This window comes from Giardia intestinalis, chromosome 5 (assembly GCF_000002435.2).
Source record: "Giardia intestinalis strain WB C6 chromosome 5, whole genome shotgun sequence".
Lineage (NCBI taxonomy): Eukaryota > Fornicata > Diplomonadida > Hexamitidae > Giardia > Giardia duodenalis.
This window is the reverse complement of record NC_051860.1, coordinates 2,332,273-2,357,537: the sequence shown is the minus strand read 5'-3', so window position 1 is coordinate 2,357,537 and position 25,265 is coordinate 2,332,273. Positions and strand designations below refer to the sequence as shown.

At 49.6% G+C, this 25,265-nt stretch overlaps 13 protein-coding genes across 13 annotated transcripts; 6 read left to right on the top strand and 7 right to left on the bottom strand.

Annotated features, from left to right (window-relative positions):
* Nucleotides 1-15: 15 nt before the first annotated feature.
* Nucleotides 16-1,770, top strand: GL50803_009115 (Glucose-6-phosphate isomerase; the record flags this gene model as incomplete). The annotated part of the gene is made up of 1 exon (XM_001708805.1): nt 16-1,770. The coding sequence occupies one exon, from the start codon at nt 16-18 to the stop codon at nt 1,768-1,770; it is 1,755 nt and encodes a 584-aa protein (XP_001708857.1).
* Nucleotides 1,771-2,115: 345 nt separating this feature from the next.
* On the bottom strand, nt 2,116-3,228 carry GL50803_009116 (Kinase, CMGC GSK; the record flags this gene model as incomplete). The annotated part of the gene is made up of 1 exon (XM_001708806.1): nt 2,116-3,228. The coding sequence occupies one exon, from the start codon at nt 3,226-3,228 to the stop codon at nt 2,116-2,118; it is 1,113 nt and encodes a 370-aa protein (XP_001708858.1).
* Nucleotides 3,229-3,282: 54 nt separating this feature from the next.
* On the bottom strand, nt 3,283-4,665 carry GL50803_009117 (cAMP-dependent protein kinase regulatory chain; the record flags this gene model as incomplete). Its single annotated transcript, XM_001708807.1, has 1 exon — nt 3,283-4,665. One exon carries the CDS (start codon nt 4,663-4,665, stop codon nt 3,283-3,285), a length of 1,383 nt encoding a protein of 460 aa, XP_001708859.1.
* Nucleotides 4,666-4,759: 94 nt separating this feature from the next.
* GL50803_009118 (uncharacterized protein) lies at nt 4,760-5,806 on the bottom strand (the record flags this gene model as incomplete). Its single annotated transcript, XM_038046402.1, has 1 exon — nt 4,760-5,806. The coding sequence occupies one exon, from the start codon at nt 5,804-5,806 to the stop codon at nt 4,760-4,762; it is 1,047 nt and encodes a 348-aa protein (XP_037902274.1).
* A 167-nt stretch (nt 5,807-5,973) lies between these two features.
* On the top strand, nt 5,974-7,326 carry GL50803_009119 (ATP-dependent RNA helicase; the record flags this gene model as incomplete). The annotated part of the gene is made up of 1 exon (XM_001708809.1): nt 5,974-7,326. The coding sequence occupies one exon, from the start codon at nt 5,974-5,976 to the stop codon at nt 7,324-7,326; it is 1,353 nt and encodes a 450-aa protein (XP_001708861.1).
* Nucleotide 7,327: 1 nt separating this feature from the next.
* Nucleotides 7,328-8,467, bottom strand: GL50803_009121 (uncharacterized protein; the record flags this gene model as incomplete). The annotated part of the gene is made up of 1 exon (XM_001708811.1): nt 7,328-8,467. One exon carries the CDS (start codon nt 8,465-8,467, stop codon nt 7,328-7,330), a length of 1,140 nt encoding a protein of 379 aa, XP_001708863.1.
* Nucleotides 8,468-8,520: 53 nt separating this feature from the next.
* Nucleotides 8,521-9,090, top strand: GL50803_0014874 (SAS-6_N domain-containing protein; the record flags this gene model as incomplete). The annotated part of the gene is made up of 1 exon (XM_001708812.1): nt 8,521-9,090. The coding sequence occupies one exon, from the start codon at nt 8,521-8,523 to the stop codon at nt 9,088-9,090; it is 570 nt and encodes a 189-aa protein (XP_001708864.1).
* Nucleotides 9,091-9,218: 128 nt separating this feature from the next.
* On the top strand, nt 9,219-11,513 carry GL50803_0017538 (Phosphoprotein phosphatase 2A regulatory subunit; the record flags this gene model as incomplete). Its single annotated transcript, XM_001708814.1, has 1 exon — nt 9,219-11,513. The coding sequence occupies one exon, from the start codon at nt 9,219-9,221 to the stop codon at nt 11,511-11,513; it is 2,295 nt and encodes a 764-aa protein (XP_001708866.1).
* Nucleotides 11,514-11,642: 129 nt separating this feature from the next.
* GL50803_0023496 (DNA-directed RNA polymerase) lies at nt 11,643-18,071 on the bottom strand (the record flags this gene model as incomplete). The annotated part of the gene is made up of 1 exon (XM_001708815.1): nt 11,643-18,071. The coding sequence occupies one exon, from the start codon at nt 18,069-18,071 to the stop codon at nt 11,643-11,645; it is 6,429 nt and encodes a 2,142-aa protein (XP_001708867.1).
* An 81-nt stretch (nt 18,072-18,152) lies between these two features.
* GL50803_0017536 (uncharacterized protein) lies at nt 18,153-19,454 on the bottom strand (the record flags this gene model as incomplete). The annotated part of the gene is made up of 1 exon (XM_001708818.1): nt 18,153-19,454. One exon carries the CDS (start codon nt 19,452-19,454, stop codon nt 18,153-18,155), a length of 1,302 nt encoding a protein of 433 aa, XP_001708870.1.
* A 298-nt stretch (nt 19,455-19,752) lies between these two features.
* Nucleotides 19,753-22,227, top strand: GL50803_009194 (DNA replication licensing factor MCM4; the record flags this gene model as incomplete). The annotated part of the gene is made up of 1 exon (XM_001708819.1): nt 19,753-22,227. The coding sequence occupies one exon, from the start codon at nt 19,753-19,755 to the stop codon at nt 22,225-22,227; it is 2,475 nt and encodes an 824-aa protein (XP_001708871.1).
* Nucleotides 22,228-22,285: 58 nt separating this feature from the next.
* On the bottom strand, nt 22,286-24,232 carry GL50803_0014895 (uncharacterized protein; the record flags this gene model as incomplete). Its single annotated transcript, XM_001708820.1, has 1 exon — nt 22,286-24,232. One exon carries the CDS (start codon nt 24,230-24,232, stop codon nt 22,286-22,288), a length of 1,947 nt encoding a protein of 648 aa, XP_001708872.1.
* A 65-nt stretch (nt 24,233-24,297) lies between these two features.
* GL50803_009196 (Kinase, NEK) lies at nt 24,298-25,191 on the top strand (the record flags this gene model as incomplete). The annotated part of the gene is made up of 1 exon (XM_001708821.1): nt 24,298-25,191. One exon carries the CDS (start codon nt 24,298-24,300, stop codon nt 25,189-25,191), a length of 894 nt encoding a protein of 297 aa, XP_001708873.1.
* Between the last annotated feature and the right edge of the window lie 74 nt (nt 25,192-25,265).

Below are 25,265 nucleotides of genomic sequence, written 5' to 3'. Positions count from 1 at the left end.
TTTAAATCTTCTAGGATGCAGGAAAGGCACTTCCGCGGCTACAAACTCTACGACGATCGCACCTCCTTTGCGTTGGAGTTTGGCGGGTTCCGCGGGTTTAATGCGCGAGCGCAGGGAACGCTTTACAAGCAAGCTCACGCTGCAGCCTTCGATCTCATGGATAGGATTGAGAAGCTTGAAAATGTTAATGTTACTAAGCACCCAACGGAGTCGGAAGACAGGCCCGTGGATCACTACAATCTTAGGATGGAATGCGAGGTAAAAGGCCGTTCTCTCGCGAAGTCGATTGCTCTCTGGAACACCGTGAAGGCTTTTGCTAAGAAGTGCATTGACGCCAAGGACTACGACCATGTCATCTACAACGGCATCGGCGGCTCTTACCTTGGCCCCTACCTCCTGCTTACGGCAAAGTACGGTGACGACTTCAACATGGCTCTCCGAGCAAGGGGGATGCCGACAGCGCACTTTGTCGCCAACACCGATCCTGCAAGCTTCGCACAGGTTATCGAACTTGTTACGGAGGGAGCCATTCTTTCGCAGGGCACGAGGGTGGTTGATGCCGCCAAGGCAGCCAAAAAGCTTGAGCGCACGCTTATGGTTGTAATCTCGAAGAGCGGTGGAACTGCGGAGACAGCCACCAACTGTGCAACATACCTAACCCTGCTGAAGGACTTGCGAGTCCCAAAGCCCGGCCATAGCTTCGTCGCAGTCACCACTGAGGGTTCGAAACTCGACAAGCAGGCAAACGAACAGCAGTTCCGCGAAACCTTCCACATGAACGAAGCCACTGGGGGAAGGACGTCTGTGTGCAGTGCGGTGGGGATGGTTCCCGCTGCATTCGCCGGCGTGGACTTCGAAAGCTTTCTGATTGGAATGTCGGAAATGGACAAGCTCACGCGTTCCCACCGGGAGAACCCCATGCATAATCCGGCAATTGCCTATGCAACGCTGTTGGATTGGATGCTGAAGGACAAGTCTACCCCATTCAATCTCATCCTCTTGGCCTATTCAGACCCTCTCAAGCACCTCAGTCACTACTGCCAACAGCTCTTCATGGAATCCCTCGGGAAGAACTACACTAGGGAGGCTCTGCCACTGAAGACAGGACTCACTATTCTCGGGGGCACGGGCACTGGTGAGCAACATGCCTTCATGCAGCAAATTCAGAAGGGGTGCTCGGATGCAGCTGTGCAAATGATCCGCTGCCGCAAGCGTGCCGCAGACTATCCTGATGAGGCTGCAGGGTCGATGGGGAGGCAGCTCTTGGCCTTCGTCAAGGGAACTGAAATGGCCCTCTACCAAAACGAGCGTGCATTTGTTTGTATTACGATAGATGGCTTCTGTGAGCGTTGCATTGGTCAACTGATCGCCTTCGAGGAGAGGGTTGTCACGATCCTCAGCGCGTTTTGGAACATCAATGCCTTCGACCAACCAGGTGTCCAGGACGGGAAGCTTGCGTGCCTTGTCTGTAACAAGCTCAGCAAGGATATAGAGTATTGCCTTGCGAAGAGTTGCAGTGAGCTGAAGACATGTAAGGGGACAGCTCCGGAACTCCTCAAATCTCTGGGGGTAACTACCAAAGCGGAAGTTGCAGGGCCATACGCCGACGAAGAGCACGAGGACATCACCGCTTGGATGGCAGATGCCGTCTTTGAAGACATAGTCACTAACTGTGACACTCCCGGGGCATATCCCTCTTTGGCAGGTAGGATTGCGTGCTCTAAGAAGTGGGAGGGTAGGGCGTTTACCTATTCCTTTGCGAAAAAGTGATTGATTTCGCAGTAAATTGATGTCTGTCTCTGAGTTTTGCACCGATTCCACCCTGGATCCGGATTTGAAAATCAAAAATGGTAAATCCTATTGATCGCGTGAAGCAGTCATCAGATGCCCCCCACACACCCCAGCAGGACATAGGGACAGTTCCAGTGAACTTCAGATCTCCGTCTGTGCCCCGAACGCCGTGCCCAACAGACGCCAAGGCGGCGGAGAAGTAGAGGTAGAAGCAGGAGCAGGGGCCCTTAGAGGCGATTTACTAACACCCGGTTGACGCTTACAGGATGGTTGGTCTTTTTATGTTGCTTGTATCTAGGTTTCTACACACTTCTGCAGCTGTACTCAGTGGCTTGACAAGATGTTGAACTGTTCTCTGTTCTTTGTTAGAACGGCCATAAGCTCAGGGCCCGCTGCCTTCCTTTCCTCCTCTGTGAACTCGAAGAGGAATGCTGGAAGCCGCTCACCATTGGGAAGCAGCGTGTCTGGATCGCGCAAGATGTCGTAGAAAGGATGCGCGAGGATTTCCATTGCCGTGGGGCGCTTCTTTGGATCGTAGACTAGAACCTTCGTTAGTAAATCAACCGCGTCTGTATGGGCCTTGCTTCTAAAGATCTTGGAGAAGGGATATCGCTTGACGTCCTTGAACTTCACGCTCTTCAATGTGGGGTTCATAGCTAAGAACTCTTCGGCTGTTGGGCTGCCAAGGACGCGTACTATTTCTACTAGCTGGTCTATGGAAGAGTCACCAGGGAAAAGGGGCTGGCCGAGGAGAATTTCTGCCATGATGCAGCCGAAGGACCAGATGTCGATCGCGCAGGTATAGTTCTGGTTGCCAATAACCAGCTCGGGAGCCCGATAGAAGCGACTGCATATGTACGCTACGTTGTTTTCTTGGGGCACCAGCTGCTTGGCGGAGCCGAAGTCGCACAGGACACACCTGTACGTCAAGGGATCAATGAGAACATTCGTTGGTTTGCAGTCTCTGTGTGCGATGTTGTGGTAGTGGAGGTATGCGAGAGAGCGTGCCAACTGATATGTAATGAGCCGAACTATGAGAAGGGGAACGTGTTGGCGGAGTCGCGAGTATTGACGGTAGATAGAATGAATAGTTTCGGGGTAATAGTCCATGAGAAGGTAAAGAATTAGATCATCGGGCGACGAAATGGACGGTATAAAGGTGCCTTTCACTAATCTGCAAATGCACGGATGAACAAGGGTCCTCATAATTTGGAATTCCCTGTTCTTATACCGCCTATCTTGTAAGACTAGCTTAAGGGCGAGAGGAGTGTTTCCCTTCAATGACTTTACTAAGTAAACAACCCCAAAGCTTCCCTTCCCTATGACCTTCTCGGGCACCACCTGAATCCCCTCCTCCCCCTTTTCTCCGGGAATGTCAAGGGCCTTCCCCAGCTGGAGCTCAAACTCTGGGGGGAACGCTGTCTCGTCATCGCTCATGTTTGCCGGTCCTCTCCAAAAATAAAATTAGCCATTTATAAAAGTTTGCAGACATCACGCTTTAGGCCGCTCAAGAATGGACTTGAGAGGACCTAGAAGGTTGTCAAAGCTTTCGCGGTCAAGGGCGGCAACCTTTGTTTCTCCCACGCTGCGGCAGGTCGCATTTCTGGGTGCATTGTTTAGTAGTGCAGCCTCACCGAAGTAACTATTAGAACTCAACTCTGCGACTTTATGGTCAGAAACGATAACGTCAACTCTGCCGTCCTCAATGAAGTAAAACGTGTTGCCCTCATCTCCTTGGGTGACAATGTCTTGACCATCTATATAGTACTCTGGGGTGCAGGCCTGTGCTAAGGCGAATAGCTCGTTCTCTCGTAGCTGCTTCAGGACCTCAACGTGTCTGAGAAATCCGATATAACGTTGTATCTCAGCTTCGCGCTGCATGCGGATGAAAATCCTGAAGTCTGTGCCGTGGATGGCCCAGAATGAGGATTCGACAGTCGTGATGACGGTCGCAGCCCTAGGTGCACCATAGAGCAGCGCAAGGTCTCCGACGCCCACCCCCGGCAGAACCTCATTGACTTGTGGGCCAAGCTTCTGGACGCACTCAGCGGGGTCTAGAGTGTTGTCTGGGACGGAGACCGTCTCCGGCGGAACATTCTCGGTCTTGTAAATGTTACAGTGCCCCGTTTTCATGATGTAGAAGTAGTCTCCAGGGTCTCCCTGCTTTATCAGCACCGTCCCCATGGGGCAATCTATGAGCTTCAGAACGCTTGCAAGAGCCTGCTTAACATCTCTGCTATAGGTTTCTGTCAGGGCGCTGCTATTCAAGGCCTTGAGAATAAGAGCAGTCTCCTCGGGGGTTTTCTCCAAAACCGGCAGGTCTATTTCGCGGTTTTCTGCTGGAGCTGCAATGGCTGCGCGGCGCCCACGCCTCTGACGGGCTGTTAGATTCGAAGGAGAACCACGGCCCTGTTCGCTTGGGGTGGCCAGATGCAGATTATAATCAGGGGCAATAGAAAAATTGTGATCAGCGGAAGAAACAGAAGGGCCGTCGGTGGTGTTTATTAACTGGAAGTTTTCTATACTAGCTGAATTAGCGCTCCCGGTGGGTTCCATAACAACAGGCTTGAAGGGTACGCTTGGAGTGATTTTTTTGATTGGGGTCTCATCGCTGGGAACTTCCATTGGGGGAGGAAGCGGCTGCTCAAATCGTGTGACCTTTGCTTTGGAGCCCATGTAGGAATCTGGATTCTGCAGCACGGCAGCGGCGAGAGGAGAGTACGATGCGAATTTGTGGATCAAATAGCTTAGAACGTCGTCGGGGCGGTCTTTGCAGACCTGCTTATAGAGGTCGAAAATCACATTGTCTATATTTTTCGTATCCAGGTACTTCCTGAGGACAGGATCGTCGGGACGCGGGAACTTGGGCGGCATCCACTTTTTGTGTTTTTATTCTAGTAAATTTTTCACAAATTTTTGTCAAATTACCTTTTACTTGGCTGCCACACATGCACAGGTGGCCCCAGCATCACGAATCGCATACTCCCCTCACGATCTCATCAAGGTCTATGCTTTCAAGATATTGATGGGATGCGCGAGTACTGTAGGGCTGATCAAGCCAAAACGATGCAATTGCCTTAGTGCATTTACGCGCCTCGGCAGACGACTCGGCAGATAGTGATCTAAGAAGGAGGAGGAGAAATCTTTGCGTGTGGTAGCTTGTACACTGCTCTGGAGAAAGGGATTTTAAGACCTCCATTAGCCTACCGTGAATCATCAGCGCTTCGGGAGCAGACTTCTGCACAGAAAGCACAATCATCTCTGCTGCAATCTTATTAAATTTTGACAAAATTACCTTAACAAATATAGAGTCCTCCAAATTAAGAAGCCAGGACAGGTCCATTGTCTGAAAGAAGAATGAGCGCATGAACTCTAAAATCTGTGCACACATTCTGCTCTGAACAGCTTCACTAACTTGTAGAAAAAGCGGAAACGCAAAGCTATCCGGCTGGAGGATGCTCTTAAGATTGACAATCAGAGCCTCGTTGGCAACGAACGGGAACCGGGAAGCTTCTTCAATGAACTCCCCAAGGAGGGTCTGACCCCGCTCGATCTCCAGAAGCCTTCGTATGCGCCGGTGTACCTTGTCTTGTTTCCCGCTCAACTGTTTGCTCATATATTTCAGGAACTCTCCATGGTCCTGGGCACGAATGCTGGCACACTGTTCCGCGTAGTATGAAGACATGAAGTTCTTGTTGAGTTGCTCTATGCACGGCTTCATGCCGCTGAAACGTTGCTTCTGAGACACATGATAGCTAGGATACTGCCTTGTTGAGCTCGGATTAGCTGCTGCTTCCATCCTTTTTTCAATTACCTGTGTCACAGAGTCCACCTCTCTTTGCCCCATCATGAATTCGATACTGAGGGGCTCACTGGAGTAGGTGTCCTTTGGGATGTGTGAAAGCGTCAGAATAAGCGTTTTATATTGTTGTCCCATACGGGTGCATGGCGCCTGGTTCGTGAAATGATTCACAGTGAGATTACAGGGCTCGTCCAGCAACCCAGGGGGGTGCATTTTTTATCGTTCATAGGTCGGATTAAGTTTATCGGACTCAATTGTGCAGTGTCTTTCGGCTATGCTATGCTCTGCCATTGTACTAATGCTGTGGGCCTGCTGCCGATGGTCAGGCTGTGCCTATCGCTCCAATTGACGCTGGTTCCTTCGTCTTTGAAATATTATAAATGCTTTTTCGCGACCTGGGCGTCTGTCCGGAGCTTCTGGACGCCTTGGAAAGAATCGGTTGGCTTGAACCCACAGCAATACAGAAGGAGATGCTCACCGTTGTCTCCCACAACAAGGCCTGCGACGTTGTCGGGGTGGCAGAAACGGGAAGCGGCAAGACGGGAGCGTTCGCCATCCCAGCCCTTCAAGACTTACTTGAGCGTGGAACCAACGTAAAGGGCGTTCACACGGTGGTCTTGTCTCCTACGCGGGAACTAGCTGTTCAAACGTTCTCTGTCTTTCGTGATCTTGGAAAGGACTTCGGTCTTCGAACCGGCCTTGTTATTGGGGGTGTTGACCTAATGCAGCAGAGAAAAACACTTGCACAGCAGCCACACGTTTTAATCTGCACTCCTGGGCGCTTAGTTGATCACCTGGCGACCACAGAGGGGTTTTCACTTAAAAGCTTGCGGTTCTTGATCATTGACGAGGCCGATAAAATGCTGGAGCAGGACATGGGAAGAGCTGTTTTGAATCTTGCGAAGGACTGCCCCCAGAGACGTCGGACGTTTCTCTTTTCTGCCACCTTTCCATCAGCCGTTCAGGCCCTGCAGAACGAGTGTACAGACCGATCGCGCTTGGTGCACATTCAGGTGGGAGTTCTCACGAAGGCTGCATCGGATGTGGATGGTAGTACAAATACCCAACTAGCCGTTGTCGATAACGAGCTCCTGTCACACAAGATGGTAGTCCTGCCTCACGCTGAAAAGCAGCTAGGGCTAGTAGTTCTTCTTAACAATCACGCTGCTTGCCAAATCATGGTTTTCGCCACCAAGATATCCACAGTCACAAAGCTGGCCTTAATGCTCACCACTCTGGGTTTCGAAGTCGGGGTTGTTCATGGCAGTATGGGACAGGACAAGCGTCTCGAGGAGCTTAACCGCTTTCGCCAGGGGGAGCACAAGATCCTGCTCGCCTCCGACGTGGCCGGGCGCGGAATAGACATACCGAACGTCGATTTGGTTATTAATTATGACCTGCCAGTGGCATCCAGAGATTATGTGCACAGAGCGGGCCGTACTGCGCGCGCGGGGCGGCGAGGAACCGCGCTCACGATCGTGACACAGTACGACGTTGTGAACTTCAAACGAATAGAGGCAATGCTTGGAATAAGAATGGAGCCTTACACCCCAGATTTCAGTGAAGCAGCGGGGCTGCGTTCGCAGGTGGAGGAGGCTATTAGACATGCAGAGAGAACCGCTCGCAGCATTGGATACACCAACCCCAACTCAGACGGGGGTGTGCCTCCCATGGCAGGCATAGCTGCTGGTCTCCGGCACCAGAGACGCACTGGAAAGAACCACAAGCACTAGTTTATTCCGCTTCACCATTTTCTTCACCATCTTCGGCCTCTTCGGCTTCTTCGGCTGCCTTACGTGCGGCCTCCTCGGCTGCCTCTCGTTCGAGTCTGCGTTGCTCGCGGCGCTCAAGCCTTAGGCGGATTTGTTCTTCTGCATTGCGACGTGCCTCTATGCGGGCAGCCTTCTTGCTGGCACGACTTGCCAGTATTCGGTCTTCTTCGTCCTTGAACTTTGCTTTGAGTTCTGCTTTTGATCTCTGCTCCTCCAGGTCCTCCTTTGAAATAAATCCGGGCTTGACATGCATAAATATGAAGTCCGGCAACCTATATAGGGCAGAGTTTGCACCAAGAGGAGGAGAATAGAACCATCCGTACACACGAGACTTCCAGTAAAGGAATGAATGGAGGCCGGTCCAGTACTTGTGAGATAGGGTAGTAAGGCGCCTGTACGGGTCCGATGTTATTGTCCAGTCCTCTGATCGCAGGGGCTTGTGAAAGTTGGTGACGCCTCCGTTCTCCTCTTTCGAACTCAAAATGGCAGAGGAAAATTGGAATTTTTGCAGTTCCGCAAAGGAGATCGGGCAATCATCCATATGCTCTTGCTGTAATGCGTTCAGCATATCATAATTGACTGTGCTGAAGTCTGGTCGCTGGTGGTCGTCTATAGGCGCAACCTCATAGCTGGAGAAGTCTTCTGCTTCGGCAGAGGAAAGCCCTGCAAAGCGCTGGGCCTGCTTGAGCGCATTCTGCGGGTAGGGAGAGATGGACTCCACGTAGTAGATTAAATTAGAGAGGCGATGGTTCTCAGTCAAGTTATTATATAACTGAACTGCGGGATCTCCTGTAAACGGATGGAGTGAGAATATCCCATAGCCTATTGCGTGGAGTATGAGCGACTCCTCAGTATTTAGCACGGGAAGCGGTGACCACGAGTGCCCGTCTTGCGTTACAAAGAATGCCCTCTCGGCCTGAAGAATAACGTACTCCTTTTGGTTGAGAGCCTTGATGACAGCCACAAGCTTAACAGAGGTTAGACGATAGTCCCTCATCAAAATAACGATAGAGTAGGATATGATGCGTTTGATGGGGGTAGAGATCGTGGTCTTCCCTATCTTCTCCACCAACGCGATGTGAGAGGCAATATCTATCTCCATCGTCCAGAGAAGAAGGGGTTGTGCAAAAAAGTAAATTTAGCTTTTGTCTAAAAATGACCGAGCCGACGGCGGAAAAGGTGGTATTTGCAAAGGAGGTAACGTGTCAGCTGCGCAAGCTTGAGGCGCCATCTGAGCAAGGCCTCAATGAAAACCTACTTTTCCGCGTCATCTCAACCCCATCTGCATGCGTCTTGAAGCTGAGCAGCGAGCAGGACATATACTTCAACTTTTCTGCCGTCATCGATAGAGCAAATTATGAGGAAATGAGGAGAGAGCAGAACCTCATGGTCACGTATGCAGATTTCCCCTCTCATCTAGCTAAGCTCCTCACAACGGTGCAACGGGAGCAAAAACAATACATAGCCATCTTTTTTGTTGGAGCCGACGGCCTGACGGGCAAGGTAGACATAATAGAGAACTTCAAGGGCTTCAAGTACATTGATATCATCTCCCTGCCAGTGGAGAGTGCCACACAGGCGGAAATCCAAGAAGACATTGCCAAGCGATACGCACTACTTCGTGAGCAAAACATCCGATTACAGGCGCAGGTGAACGAGCTTCGCAGCGTGATCAAGAACCGCATTCCCAACTTTGCTCCAGGTTCATCTACCAATAGTCTATAAGGGTTTACTAGTTTGCTAGTTTGCCTGGCCCGTTCTCCAGTGCACTGCCTTCTAACAATCATATGCCTGGCCGCTTATGTAAGTGTAAATTTCATATGCCTATAATGATAAAAAGTTTTTGTCCTTAAATGCCTCCGAAACGAATGACCCTGTCCATCGATACCCACTCCACAGAAGTAGCGTCACAGGCAGACCAAGATTTGGTTGTGGGGCTTCTGGGGGCCGACGTAAGTCAATATGCTCAAGAGCTCATTCTTTCTCGTTTCTCTACCCAAATGACCAACTACACCAATATGTTCTTTAGTTCAGCAACTTTTAGCGCAGACATATCAAACCCAGAGACTCTAGTCATCGAAGACACATCCTCCATACCCCCTCCCTCTCCTTCTCAGCGGAATTCAGCCACCGTTTTAAGCTTCAGCTTGTCGGACAGTGCTTCTTCTGGACCTTCTTCCATGACTATGATGTCTCCGCGCGCACGGAAGGCAGGTGGGCAGCACTTCCCTGAGGTGCAGGTTCCCTTGACTCCCTCTCTCCGTGCAACCCCGAAGTCCTTCGATGGCGCAAGGTTGGATGGCACACCATCTTCTCCGCACACTGGCAGTCTTGCGAATTCTGGAACTGCCTCTTCAGACCCCAGACAGGGCAAAGCAACGTCTATGCAAGGAGTCGCCGACGATGCAGATTCACCCGAGAGGCGTGCGCTCATTGACAGGATTAAGAAGAATTCTCGAAAATCAGAGTGTGACGTCCATGAGCAACAGGTTTTAGAGTCTATTATTTCACTATACCCCAATGGAATTAACCTTCACACGACGGGCAGGTACCCTAACGTTGCTGCCGGAATGGAGCTTGCTCATAAGTTTAACCGGGCTCAGCCAGAAGCCAGTGATGAGGTCCGCATAATCTCTGACGTCCTTTTCGAAAGCGTGCTTGGCATACCTGGATTTCTCGTCTGGAGCGCCGTACCGATCATGATCTCGCATTACAGCAATATTAACAAGGATCCTCACACAGATGGAGCTGCTCCAACAGCTGACAATAACTATTTGTATAAAAAGTCTGCAATCCCTGTGCCACAGCAGATGTCCCGTGAAATGATAGAGTATGGCCCTTGTATTAATGAGATGTACTCGCCAGAAACGGGGACCTTGGATAAGTACACTATTAAGCCCGATACCCTCCGGACATGGTTTGCCACAGAAATGGCTGGGAAACAAACACATGAACGCCTTTTTAACATTTTGAGGCTCCCAAATCGTAACTACATAACGCTGGAGGACTTAGAGCGCGTCGCTTGGATCTTGCTGCGGCTCCACCCCGGCCTTTCGTTCCTGGCTGAGACACCCCAGTTCCAAGTGAAGTATGCGGAGACGGTGGCGGCCAGGATTCTTTTCGAGCTCGACTCTGCTGGACGGGGCGTGCTATTTCCCCACGATCTCTGTAAGCTACATATAGGTAACTTGGGCACTACTACGGTGCGCTCGGGCTATGGTGTGCTTCTGGAGGCTCTTTGGCTATCGCAGTTTGAGGCAGACATCAATCGGATTCAGAGATTTTTTTCTTACGAGCACTTCTACGTGATTTATTGCAAGTTTTGGGAGCTGGATGAAAATCATGACCAGAAAATTTCATTGGAAGAATTCTGCAAATATGGAGGCAACGTTATTAATAAGAGGGCTGCCCAGCGGGCCTTCAATCTCTTGATAGATAGAAGAAGATCGTGTAGAAGGTTCTTGACAGCCTCTGCTATTTTGGACGACAAGATAACTATGAACATTCCGCAATCTGCCATTATTGAGCAGGAGGAGAAGAAGAGCAAGAAAGGCCTGGGTAAGGGAAAGAAGGGAGGAGCGCCTGCAACGTCTGAGAACTTCCTCACATACTATGACTTTGTGTGCTTTATACTAGCAGAGGAAAATAGAGACCTGGATTCCTCGCTAAACTTTTGGTTTGAAGTGTGTGATCTAGATGCAGACGGGATAATATCTTTCAATGACTTTGACTACTTCTACCGCGATCAGCTGGAGGCAGTGGAGCTGGCAGGCACGGACGCCCCGGATAGTAAAGATATCTTCTGCCAGCTCGTAGATCAAATAAAGTCCACTTCTACCGCAATCTATCTCGTTGATGCCGACCACGATCTCGAAGATGTGGGGTATGTGGATGGAAAATCATATGAAAATAAGTCTCCTTCGAATGGAGTAACGCTCCAGGAGTTACGACGGTGTAAGGTAAGGGGGAACATCTTTGATGCGATGATAAACTTCCGTAAGCTAACGGCCTTTGAAGCGCGTGATCCGTACCTCATTTCCTGGAACACTGCTGCCCTGGAGAAGACTCCCTGGGACAGATTCTGCAAGATCCAGTATGACATATTTGTCAATAGCAGCGGGAGCTACGAGTTTACTGGCGATTCGTGACACCGAGCGGTGTCTCCAGAATAGATTGTTTCTTAAAACGCGTCCACAGGATCTGTAGTAAAGAAGAATCGAGTAGGATATCCTAGTATTGGATTGTAAACAGATAATTGGCTGTTTGCGTTGGATATTTTATAGCTGAGTCAGAAGATCGAAGCTTCCAGTGCCTTGAGAGGGGTATTGGCCCACCGTAACAGCACCGGCGGGAGCCCGCAGTGAGTCAAACCCAGAGGTCAGTGCTCCTGCGGCAAGAGAGGTGCATGCCGACTCAAAGCTGGCCTTCAGGAGTTCTTCTGTTTGGTGCCGCATTTCAAGACGGTTCAGCCCTCGGACGCATCCCGACAGGGTCATACTATCTGCTATCAACGAAAGGTGGCGTTCGTCGACCTCAATGTGATATGTGCTGAACACTCGATGGATTTCCTCAATGATAGCATTTCTTGCTGCTTCAATCCCGTAAATTTCGAAGATCTGGCTGATATTGTTAGTATAAATATTATCGAAGTTGATGAAAGGATTGCTAAGGTAAAACAGAGCCCGCAGATTCCCACCTTCAATGTCCATGACGTAGCGATCTGCAGGAAGCTCGTATCTGATGAAGCACCTGGTAATGCCACGTACCTCCTTCAGCACGAGTGAGCGGATCGCTTTTTCGATGGTGGCCAACGCAATCACATGGCTCGGGTCGCTGTTGACGAACTGAATAGTGACAGAGAGAGGCAGTTGATCTGGTGAGACGCCCAACGCAGTGTCCTCTAGTGTGAAGCTGATGCGTTTAAGAGTAATGCAAGTAGTGTTGACGGCCTTTTGTGCCACTTCAATAAGCTTGTCAATATCGGGAAAGACCCATTCTTTTAGAAAGTCCTTGGCCTTTGCGCTGAGGTTAATATTAGAATCGATAAGGCTTAACGCTTCATGTCCTCTATGTTGGTCTATATCGTTGAGTGAGGGGTCTGTTTCTGCGTGAAGCGCAGATTCTTCAGTATCGTGTTGTTCTTGCGCATGTTGGGTGGAATCAGTAGTATCAGAGGCATCTGTGTCCAGGTTAGGCTCGGAGTCGGTTGGGTTACTTACACTGCTATTCTCCTTAGAAGTATCTTCCTGGGCGTCACTATCCTCTTTACCAGTAGAGTTCCGCGGGCCTGCTACCTTCTCAACATACTCGGGAAACGACGTGTCCGACGGGAGCTTATTTTGAAGGCTCTGGATCGTCGCCTTGTGCGCAAGCACTTCCTTTGTAAGCACACGAGCTAAATGCTTTGGAATGGCAACGGCGAAGAGCTTCTTCAAGACAACCACGTTGAAATTAAATTCATGCAACAATTCAGAAAGAGTCAGCAGCTTCATGGTAAGCTCGTAGCGTACCGACCCGTCAGAGATAGGGCATTCTCTGAGGACAAAGCTCCGAAGCACGTCGCGAAGATAGATCTTTCGTAATTGCTGCTGAAGGCTTTTGCACGCCCTCATAGTTTCGTTAGGGCCTAGGCTGACGGTCTTGTGATGGAGGGAGTCTCCTTTGAGAACAGAAACTCGATGCTTATCCTTGAACGACATCGTTATGATGGGGGACGACGTGTTCCGTGTCATGATGATCTCCCTCAGCCTTGGAACACCCATCGTTGCATTGACTCCTCCATGACCAGCAAGGTGGAAAGTGTTCAAGGTTAGCTGAGTGGATGGCTCGCCCGTGCTTTGGGCTGCGATAACACCCACAGCACTCCCAGGAGCAACAAGGCTGCGAATAAACTTGGTGTATGCTAAGAGCTTGAAATAGGCGGAGTCAAAGCTGAGGCCGCCCATCGCCTGTGTCTGCTTTTCGCTTTGCTTCTGAGAGATGTACTCATTAAGAGCCTTGGAGAAGCTTGGGGAAGTAGAGCCTAGATAGAGGTACGGGGATAGAATCATGTGAATAGGGATTTCCTGGAACGCAGTGTACATTTCTGCCAAGTCCTGAATTGTCATGTGGTCGAAAAGAGTGTCCTTATTGTGCTTGGAGGTCTCCGGAAGATATATTGCCTTTAAGTATTTCACCAGCTTGTCACGCTCCTTGTTTGTGGGTTGAAGAATGTGCGTTTCAGTAACGAGGTTTGCCTCATCAAGCCCCTTCTTATAGAGTGTAACGTACTTCTCAACAAGCTCGCAGGCCTTGCTGTTCAAAGTTGATATGAGATTATGCGACCGTGCAAGGTTACTGTTGTGCACCTCGTGCCGTTCTCGTAAAGCAGAGGCCAGCCTATTGGAATTGTGAATGAGGTTCTCAAAGGAAGTGCGCAGTGACGCACCTGTGTAACGTTCATACAGTCCGCGAAGGGCCTGCCATTTATCGGTCGGCTGCTTTCCATGCTTCATGTCATGACGCACTTGCTTGGCAAGGGAAGTAACCGCCTCGCTATCAGAAAGATATCTACCATCGTAAAACATATCTGGGATGAAGCGGTCTATGTAAAGCTTCTGATTTTGGTACATGAATTCAAATTCTTGTAAGTATGAGGTCTTGGTGGTATCGACACCATCACCTCCATAGAGCAGTTGAACCAGCATGTTATCACTGCGACGTACCGTACCATCGTACGCAACAACCAATCCCTCCAAGTTCTTGACGAGCACACGCTGGAAATATCCAGAGCTGGCTGTTTTAATGGCTGTGTCAATGAGGCCTTCACGGCCTGCCTGGCAGTGGAAGAAAAATGATGATGGACGAATACCCGTCAGGAATCGATCAATTACATACCCTCCCTGAACAAGCTCACAGTGCTCATATGGGATGTGCGACGGAAGAGTCTTTCCTGTTTGTGTTGACGGCACGCGACGTCCTTCAAGGTTCTGCTGACCAAGACAGGTCGTCATCATCTGGAGGTTAACGGTAGAGCCCTTTGCTCCGCTGAGAACCATATATGCCAAGCAGTTGATGGACTTCTGTGACGCCATGTTTCTGCTGCACAGGTAGGCTCTAGATGGCGTTACTATTCTAGGTGTTCCATATGGGTTGTTGCCAGAGATGGATGAGCGCATCTTTAGGGTAAGATTGGATGGACTGCAGATCTTCATGAGGTTTGTGGTAATCAGATTGGCTTCATTGCTGATGTGGTTATCTAAACGCGCCTCTATAGTGGTGTCTAGTGATAGTGAGTCTCGTAAAATGCTATAGATACGAAGACGATCCTTCTCTGATAGCGCCTTCAAGCCAACAGATCCTTTTTCTGCAAACTTCATGAGAAAGCTAGCATCACTAGCTTCAAGGTTACCTAATAACCCTGTCAAAGTGAGGTATTCGCAAAGAAATTCAGCCGTGCGAATAGCCCCACTGGCAAGGACATCGTCACACAGCTTATAGCGGGCTTTCTCAGCCGTGTCACGCAATACCATGTCCTCAACTGAACAGGTGAACCCGTGCCGCTGAAGAACATAGGTAGCCAATCGTCCGAAGTTGCTTAAGAACCATCCACACCTGTTATGTCCATAAAGCTCGAAGACTGCATGTGCTAAGCCGTGCGGTACGGTGGCAATATGCTGCTTGTCTACTATTCCTGTTAGAAGGGTGTTGTTTATGATGACAAGTCTTGCCTCTGTCTCCCGAAAAGGACCCCATATATCTGTAGGTATTTTGATGCTTCCAGTGTAATTTATTGGTTCTCGTTGACAAGAGACCTTGTGCAGCATTGAGCTGATGACCGCCTTTCCGGTCCAACGTGCAACAGGATAGACAATAGCTGGCTGAGGAACGAACATGAAATCCTCATTCTCTTTGGTGAAAAGATGCTGGTCTGGAATGACCGTCACTTTGCAAGTTGAAAATGCGTTGACTTCTTCTGACCTGGCTGATGGTTTAATAGCAGGTGTAAGGTGGGTATGAAACCCGTCATATGCGCCCATGTCTGTGAGTTGTGGCACAGAAGTTGCGTCAGAAAGGGGATAGTCCTCGAAGAACGAAGCTGGATGTCTAGACACAGGCTGAGCACTTGATACTAAGCTACCGACATCGATAGGTCTCTCTGATTGCAGCTTGGATGCTCCATATTTTCTGCCTAATGCAATGTTAACGTCGGACTTTGCACGCATGACTGTCTTGTTCTTTGCCACACCCATATACTTCATGTCACTCAAAGAGCCAAATACATTTTCTGTGGTCGTTTGTTTCGAGATCAGGTCTAGCCCCAAGAGTTGCTCCTTTGAGCGACTTTGCAAAGATGACTGCTCGAAGCTTGAAAGCTTATTACTTCCAGTGGCTACCATGATATACTCACAGAGTGACCCAAAATCGAGGAACGTCCCCATGGAGCAGAGAAAAATACCCCCGATCACGTGATCTTGAATGAGACCCCGGATAGGCTCTCCAGATGTAACAGAGATAAAATGAGCGTCGGCGTGGACCAAGTTGGCATACTCTGAGGCCGCCTCATGGGTCTGCGGCTTGAGGACGCAGCACTCGTCCCCATCAAAGTCCGCGTTTAGACCCTTGCAAGAAGCAAAATGAAACCGAAGAGTTTGCGCATTGCTGGGTAAGACGCGAACGCGTAAAGCAATCATTGAGTGCTTGTGTAGTGTGGGCTGCCTGTTCAGGATAACAAAGTCATTCGGCAGTGTATGTCGTAACAGAATCTTCGGGGGCTTAAGAGTGTCTGCAAAGGATGTTTTCATTCCACGCAGATCGTAAGACCGCATATTCTGCAGCGCCGGATTGGTGTCAAGGGCGGCCTGGACTTCTTCTGATTCTTCGACAGTAGGAGCGACTGGCTCCCTGCTGAAGTCGACGAGTAGGGTGTGTGCAAGAGCCTTTCGCTGCTCATAAGAAAGCTGTGTAAGAAGCACGCGAGACCCACTTTCATCAATAAGCAAGGATGCACCGGGGTATGTTGGGCCATTGATAATCAGTCGAGCCATGAGCTCCACATTGTACTCGTTGATTGGCTCTGGGAAGGTGAGCTTCTTGGCAAAGTACTCAGGCAGGCCTATCTCATCTGTGTCCAAATTAGCATCAGGAGCAATAACGGAACGGCCAGCGTAGTTCCCACGCTTTCCCATAATGTTCATCCGAAAAAGACCCTCTTTTTTCTCAAGCAACTGCTTGATTCCGCTGGAGAAGATAGTTTTTGAAAGCACTGTTCCGTCTAGATACCGCGAAACATGCAGCTGAAGAATAAGCATAGCTTCAACAAGCGCTTCTGGGACAGGCTTCTGAGAAGTTGATAGCTCTACCATCCCGTTGGCAAGAAGCTCTGGATCCTTGACAAAGTTATATCTATCTGTGCGGAACATTCCTATGCCTCCTAACTCGTCTATTCCATCGGTTACCGAGGATGGCACGTGGCTTGCACGCACGTTGATATCGTCTAGGGCATGCTTTGAAACAAACTCAGCAAGCTCAGGACTGCTCCTGAGCTGCTCTATGGTATTGCAAATTGTTAGAATCGCAAGCAGGTGAGTGTTCATTGGATGATCTATGAACGCTTGATTAAGCATTAGTGAGGGGCGCTGGCGATTGGGCGGAACTAGGAGAGTCTTTATAAACAATGTGCTAGGAAGGAACTTCTTTCGATATTGAGGGAAGGACAGCTCACAACCAGCATCACCTATAATATTCTTTATTGCTACAGAGCGCATGAAGGCATAGTCTGGATCGTAGTTTGGTGTCGTCGCACCGGCCCTGTCCGCTGAAGCTTCTGAGCTGTGATAGATAGGTTCACCAAATAAAAGGTCAAAGAGATGTTGATTCTTAGCCACAGCGGCATTGAGTTCTCTAAGCACCATGATGGGCGTACAGTAAAGCATATCAGACAAAACAACCTGCTTATCTGGCTTCGAGATTTCCTTATCTTCAGTGGAGTCCTGGCCTTGCGCAACCGGCTTAGTCTCTGCTGGTACCTGCTTTTTCTGCTTTCTTGATGAGGACCGAAGTTGCCTAGTCTTTGGAGGAATGAGGTAAATGTTGAATGCACTACGCTTCACTGCTTGCGTAAAGGGGGATGCACAGTGAGGGCAGGCAGCTGGTGGCTTGAGCTGTAGTAGGAAAGTCTGAAGCTGATTTCTGAGCATTATGATTGAGGACGTATACTGGACTGGACGGCTGTGTGAGAGATAGTCATACGCCTTCTGTCGAAGCTTTGCCAGAGTTAATGCAAGGGAAGTGTGCGATGTACCTCTGAGGATGGAAAAGATCTGGTGCATATCACACACTAGCCCTGCATCCAACAAAAGTAGGCCTGTTTCAATGGTTAGCGCCTGCAACTCCGTTATAAGAAATCTGTGGCAAGAATGACACACAAGCTTATATAGTTGTAAGGTATAACGAAAGAAGAAGTGATTGTAGCAATAAACCGGGAGTTCAACATATCCTGCGTGTCCTGGACAGTGTTTCCACCGAAGACCGCATGTCTCACAAACATCGTAGAAAAGCCGGGGGCCCATTGCTGGATCGTAGTAACCTCCCCGGATAGGAAGGCCGACATTATCAAGTCCTTGCTCCGTGACAACGCGGCAAGTAGCTAGTTTCCGTATGTCATCTTCGCTGTACGCAGAGAGCGTGAGACCTGACAGAGAGGCCGATACAGGGTGTAGTTGCATTTATTTAAAGTGCCCCACCCACCACGTGGAAGGACGACAGGAAGCAAAAAGGCTTCGATTTACACTTCAGTATGTGGAACGCTAGCTCATTATGTTTCGCAAGGTCCGCGAAGCTAGCCGTAACTGCGTCGTCGCCTTGAGGGCCGTCGAGGGCCGTGAGCGGTGCCGCGAAGCGTTTAGAGCATGCTGATCCACAGGACCATCGTGATAACCAGTTAAATTTGGACTTCTTGCACTCATCTGATACAGCTGAGCAGACATAGGGCGTGAGGCTTTGGTAGGAGGATCAAAATTGCCACTATCTCCGCCACGTGGGAGCGACTGCCGTTCTGGTGTAAAGATGTGGAAATCTGCTCTCTGCGCCTGAATCTGTTCAACAAGACGCGACTTGTCCTCTCGAAGGCCAGCAATCACCTCTTCGCAGCGGCTCAATTCCAGGCGGTGCCTTTGTTCAAGCTCCCTAAGCCGTTCATCGTTTCGCAGATTGTGGGAGTCGACAGATGAAAGGATGTTGCTATATTCCTTCTCCTTGAGTCTAAGCTTTGTTAGCTCTGCATTTAGAATATCAGTCTGAATAGCGAGAGTATCGTTCTGCCGCTGGACTTCTCCCATCCTTTTCAGCCGCTCGTCCTGCTTGTTTCTGATTTCCAGAAGTTTATCATATTGCTCTGATATGCGTTTGTTGTGCTCATTTGCAGCTAAGAGCTTTGTCTTGTACTCAGACAATAGATCTTCGAGTTCCCGGGGTGATTGGCCAGTACTAGATGCCTGACGTGCTAACTCTGCGCGCGCATGCTCAAGAAGACGCTGTGTCTCCTGATACATGTTTGCGTACTTCTCTGCCCCGGCTAGAAGGACCTCTAGTTCAGTGATGCGGGACTCGGCCTGATAGCATCTCTCTTCCCAAGCAGAATGGTCAGAGGACGTAAATCTGTACTTTTCTAGGGCTTGCTCAAGCCTAGATACCTGCTGTCTGAGGCCAATGACCTCATCTGAATGGGGCTGTGCTGCTCCTACTCCTTGCGACGCTAATGCGCTAAGCTGTTGTTTAAATTCAATGACATCGCGCCGCAGGCTTTCATTATCAAGTCGATAAGCCTGCAGTTCCGATTGGAGCGCCAGATTGGTAGCCGTGACCCTAGATAGGTCACTTTCTGCCGTGTCCTTTTGTGTTTTCAACTCGGAAATCTGTAGCTCCAGTTCTGTCAGACGAGGGCCATCGTCTGCAGACTTTGTTGACGCCTGGGCCGTAAAGGTCATAAGGTTAGAGTTCACCGTTTCCAGGCGATCTATCTCATCTTTTGCTGCTTGCAACTCCTGTTTCAAAAGAGAAATTTCTGTTTTGGCCCCGGAAAGCTCCTGTTGCAGGCGCTTAGCATCCATTTTTTTCTTGCTTCTGCAATCTGAAATTTGCAGCGCAACTAGACCACAAGGGCCATGGGTACTAAGGCATACACATGGGTGCTGTGAGGCTCTGCAGTGACTGAGCCAACCAAGCAAGTCCTTGTAGGCGAGCTGGAGACTTTGTGTAAATTTAGGTGACCAGCAAACAGTGAGAACAAGCTCTTACTGGGACTAAGAGAGAACCTGAGAGGCCGCCAACTATCATGCAAGGGAGAGCAGCGAGGAGATACAGATAGATAGGATCTTAATAATTCTAATTGGCACCTTACCCAGTTAAATGGAACCCGATAGGATCCCCACTCATCCTCCTATTCTTGGACCCTCCGCACAGAATCACATGTCTGCTTCAATGATGTCTCACATAGACCCAGTACGCCCCACCAACAGGAACTTAAGAGAGCTGCAAGAGGGCTTTACGGGCGACCTTTCTGCGCTGCAGCGGGCGATGCATTCATTTTTATCTTCAGATGAACTTATTGCCTCCATAAAGGATCGTATCGAGCGCGGGAAAAGCTGCGTTGATATCGATTTACTTACCCTTCACAATAGCCCTGACGACTCTCATCGGATGCTCTACACCACCTTACTAACAACTCCGGACGTGTTTCAAGTCTTCGACCTAGTTCTCCACCAGGTCGCGCTCTCCATTGTCGTGCAAATGCGTGACGAGCATTTGAAGAGGCTCTGGGATGAAAACCCCAATATTTCCAGAGACGTCTTCCTCAGTAGCACTCAGTACAAGAATGCAATCAGTTACTACTCGAGAGTCGCTAACAACTTGCACCTTCGCTGTTACCCTGTCAACTTCCCCGAAGACGATAGCCAGTCCCTCCGAACCCTAGGACCCATGCATGCAGACAGTCTGATCTCCGTCAGTGGGATGGTTAGCAACATCTCCTCGAGGGTTCCGGAGATGGTAGAGGCGTGCTTCCAGTGCACTGTTTGCAAGGACGTGAAGAAGGCCAGTGTCAAGCGTGGGAAGATAATATCGCCAATACAATGCACTAACTGCGACAGTCTCCAGAGCATTGAAATCGTTCACAATATGTGCACCTTTATTGATAAACGGGTCATCAAGATACAGGAGGCCCCAGATCAGTTGACATCGGGCACACCGCCAATCTCCTGCAGCTTTGTCGCCTACGATCTTGATTTAAGTGGAATTAGGCCTGGAGACCGCGTTGTTGTCGTTGGGATTTACCGCCTCCGACAGACACGCCCGAAGCAGTCTCAGGCAGTGTGTAACGCGGCGCTTAGACCTGTCATAGAGTTGCTATCCATATTTATCTCTGACTCAGCTGCAACAGATAGCTATCTAAGTGCCAAGAAAGATAGTGACGTAACTGATTACGAAAGACTAAAATCTCTCGATCCAAATACGTCCTACGCTGAGTACTATAATCACGTGACACGTTTATTCCCAGATATGATCCCAGAAACAGATTCTGGAAGCGACAAGCGCTTCTTGAAGCTTATCAATTCAATTGCTCCCAGCATTTTTGGGCCAGCTTACTCTGATATCAAAACTGGGCTTCTTCTCCAATGTTTTGGAGGCGTACAGAAGGATTCATATAGAGGCCAAATACATGTTCTGTTGGTTGGAGACCCCGGCCTGGCCAAGTCAAAGCTGTTGCAATATGTAGCCAAGATTTCACCGCGTTCGGTCTATACTAGCGGTAAAGGTTCTTCGCAAGCTGGACTGACAGCAACTGTGTCCCGGCACCCTGAAACGCACGAGTTCTACTTGGATCCAGGCGCCCTTTTACTCTCCGATGGCGGAATATGCTGTCTTGATGAATTTGACAAGTCTTCTGAAGATGTACGCTCCTCGCTGCATGAGGTAATGGAGCATGGTCAACTTTCCATTGCGAAGGCAGGGATACTGGCTACCCTTTCAGCCAAAACATCTATTCTAGCTGCAGCCAATCCCATCGACTCTTGCTACAATCCAAAGCGTACAGTCGTACAAAACCTAAATCTTCCCCCATCACTGTTGAGCAGGTTTGACCTCATTTATCTCCTTCTCGACAATCGACACGACACAGAGGCCGATCGCGCGCTTGCTAGTTGGCTTGTAAGCATGTACATAAGCTCAGGGCAAGCAGAGCATTCCGGACACCTATCCAGCAAGAACACCGCTGCCGCTACGCCTGATGCATGGGACCCGCAGGTCCTTCGTCAATACATCTACTTTGCGCAAAAGCTATCTCCGGTGCTTTCTAAGTCGGCGCAAGATGCGCTTCTACTGTCGTACAACCAGTTGAGAAGCGGGTCGTACTCTGCGTCAGGACGCATCACCGCCACGCCCCGGCAGCTTATGAGCCTTATACGTCTTGCAGAAGCACGTGCACGCATTCGCTTCTCTAATTTCGTAACAGCAAACGATATTTTAGAGGTTTCACGTCTCATGACAAGGGCCATGCATCTCGCGATGACCGATCAAAGTGGGTTTATCAACATGGATATCTTTGCTGAGACAGGGGGCACTAGCGAGGCGGCTAGCTTGGATATGCTTTGTAGGGCCATTATAAGGTATAAGAGCCAGCGGATAGCCGAGCTACAATCAGTGGAGAATGAAGAACAATTGACTGTGACTGTTCTGGAGCTTCTAGCCAATATGAACAGAGGACTTTCGACAGACCAGATCTCGACGGGGGAGTCGGTATCTTCAGAGTTGCTCAACACGGCATTGGACACACTTGTAAGCCAGGGGCTGATCGTCAGGAACGGTGACGACGTTATCTTCATCTGACGCGTTCACTCATTATAATGTCTGCAGAATACACCGCCCCACTCTACTCTGGATTGCTCTACTCCGGGTGAGTATTCATACTAGGTGCCCGAGCAATCCCACTAAGTGCAGCAGATCCTACATATCCTCGGCTACCAATTATCGTGGAGCTTCGCAACATAGGATGAACAGAGCCCACAGCAGAGCTGGAGAGAATCCCACTTCTCTGGGTGATCTGTCTGGATGGCCCCGCTGAAGAGACCACGGATCCCGCACTCAGCGCTGGTTGCTGTAAGGCCAGATCATTCATAGTTATTCCCGACTTGTCAATCATTGCTGAGCCCCCTGTGGTTTCTGGGGGATTCCCGGTGTTGGTTTGGTCAATGAGTCTCTGAGCATTTGCGGAAATCTGACTAGCACCGAGGAGATTCAAGCGGGTGCGGCGACCATCTTCGTCCCTAACGTGTATAGAGGTACGCAGAACAATGATCTCTTCATTAAGCTTAAGCTTTTCCTCTTTGAGGGTAGATATTAGATTGTCTTTACGGGCTATTTCTTGCTTGTACCTGGCCTCGATCTCTTTGAACCGTTCGTCATGCTTATTAGTGCCATTATCCAAGTGTGAGAGAATCCTACTGTACTCCCTTTCTTTGTTTCGGAGCTTTTCCACCTCCTTTTGCATAGGCTCAAACCGCTCGCGCATATAGTCAAAGCGCTTGCGCAGCTCATAGACTTCATTGAGCTTGACGTCTTGTTTCTTCTTCAGCTCCATTAGTCCCTCAAACTGCTCCATCACATCCTTCAGTTGGGAGGCTTTTGCAGCCAGGGATGCCTTTAGGGTTTCTATCTCTGCCTCGGCCGAATCTAGAGTGCGTTTCTCCCCAGACTGGTATCGGGCAAGCTCCTCCTGAGCGAGTTCAAGTAGCTGGGCCGTTCTGCTGCCTTTTGTCTCGGAGTCCCGAAGCGCTTCCTCTAACATAGTTGACCGCTCAGCAATTTCTGTAATAGCCTGAAGTCGCTCCGTTGTCAGCTGATATTCATTATCAAGGTTCTTGTACGCATCGAGATTTTCAGTGAGAGATTGCTCAAGGCTCGCGACCTTCTCTCTAAGCGCGGCACACTCTGCCTGGATTGCCTCATAGTTAGAGAGCTTGGCTTCGGCAGCGGCAAGAGTCTTCCTGGTGTCCTCGATCTCGGACGCCATACTAACATAAGCTGCCTCCTGTCTCTCATAGTCGGCAAGAAGTACCTCAAGTTCCGTCACCCGCGATTCGGAGACACACAGCTTATTCTCCAGGTCACCTACTTTCCTGGTTAGAGAGTCAACGAGCTCAGAGGAGGCTTTTGACTTCTCCTCGTTAGAGGTATTGGTAAGAATTTCCTTTAACTTGCTTATGTTAGGACAATAGGAACTTATCTCAAATAAATCCTTTTTCAAACTATCGACAAGAGCAAGCAGGCGGTTAAAATTAGATTCGCAAAACGAAGGAGCTGCAAGGTCTGAGCGCAAGCGATTTTCGGGCAAGAAAAAGTCAACAGCCTCGTTCTCTAGCTGGGGTGCCTTCACTGCCGGCGCTGTTGGCAAAGGATTGTCTGGAGAGCACGGTTGAAAGACGGCCGTGTGAGGCTCTGCTTCCACAGAAGTGATTCCCGGCGCGGAGAGTCCCGGAGTCCCACCAAGTTCGCTGACAAGCGCAGAAAGAGTAATGATGTCCTGAGAAAGTATCTCATTATCCGCGGTAAGCAGGGCCAGCTGCTGTCTTAGCTGCAATTTCTCGTCAACCAGATTGGTGTTCTCTGCTTCCAGATTGATGATTTTGTCCTTCGCTTCTGCCAAATCCGTCTCAAGGGAGTGATAGCGAACGTCAGAGCGGCTTTGCTGGGAAAGCTGTGCCGAGTGATCCATGAGGTTCCGATTGACCTTCTCCAGTCTATAAATTTCGTCGCGTAGGGTCACGTTCTCCCGTTCCAAGACCGCGGCCCGATGAAGCGCGTCTCTGGCCTCTATTAAAGGATTAGAAGACATACGGTGCACGATTTTTTTGCTTTTCGTTTTTTGACTTCCACAATAAAAATATAAAACGGACAATCATGAAGGAGCTCACGGACTATGCCAAAGCCTACACCGAAATTGATGACAAGATGCTAATTGGGGAAGGCACATTTGGGAATGTTTATCTGGTCCGGACACTTGCGGGGGACCAGCAAAGGGCCTTAAAGGTGATTGACATGCAGCGAGCTCCTGAGCGGTACAAGCCTTCAAGCTACTCTGATCTGGAGAACCTTACTTCTATGGTGCACCAGAACCTTGTGCGCTACCATGATGTCTTCTATGATTCGCAAGAAAACAAGGCCTACCTTGTGATGGACTATCACGAGCGATGCTGCCTTGCCGACATTATAGTCTTTTACCACAGTCATAAGAAGTATATCCCCGAGTCAGTTGTGTGGCGCGTCTTGGCGCATATGATGGCAGCACTTTGTTATTATCACACGCCCTTCAAATCTGGGGCTTCGCACATGGGCCGCATGGTTCACCGGGACATCAAGCCAGCGAACATATTCCTCGCTGCAGACGGGTACTGCAAACTCGTGGACTCTGCTTCGTTTCGTCTTCTCGACAAGACAACCATCAACTCCACCATCTTTGGGACGCTGGGCTACTGTTCGCCAGAGGTCCTCAAGATGGAACAGTATAGCGACAAAAGTGACATCTGGGCCCTTGGAGCAACCATCTACGCAATGTGCATGCAGCGGCCGCTGTGCAAGGAAACCGACCCGGAGAAGCAGCGTGAAGCCATCTCGTCTATAGAGTCCATCGACATCACATCAGCGGGATATAGTACTCAGCTTAACACAATACTGAATTTCATGCTGGCGTCCAATCCTGCCAAGCGTTTTTCCGCCAGTGATCTCTACAGCTTTCCTGCACTCCGCGACTATTATGCTCCTGCTTCTGAAGGTTGGGGGCTAGACTTCAGCTAGGTGCTGTCCATGCACTACTTGTGTTGGCCCTTCCCTGAGTGAACTCTTTAAGATTTGTTTTGTTTGCACTGAGG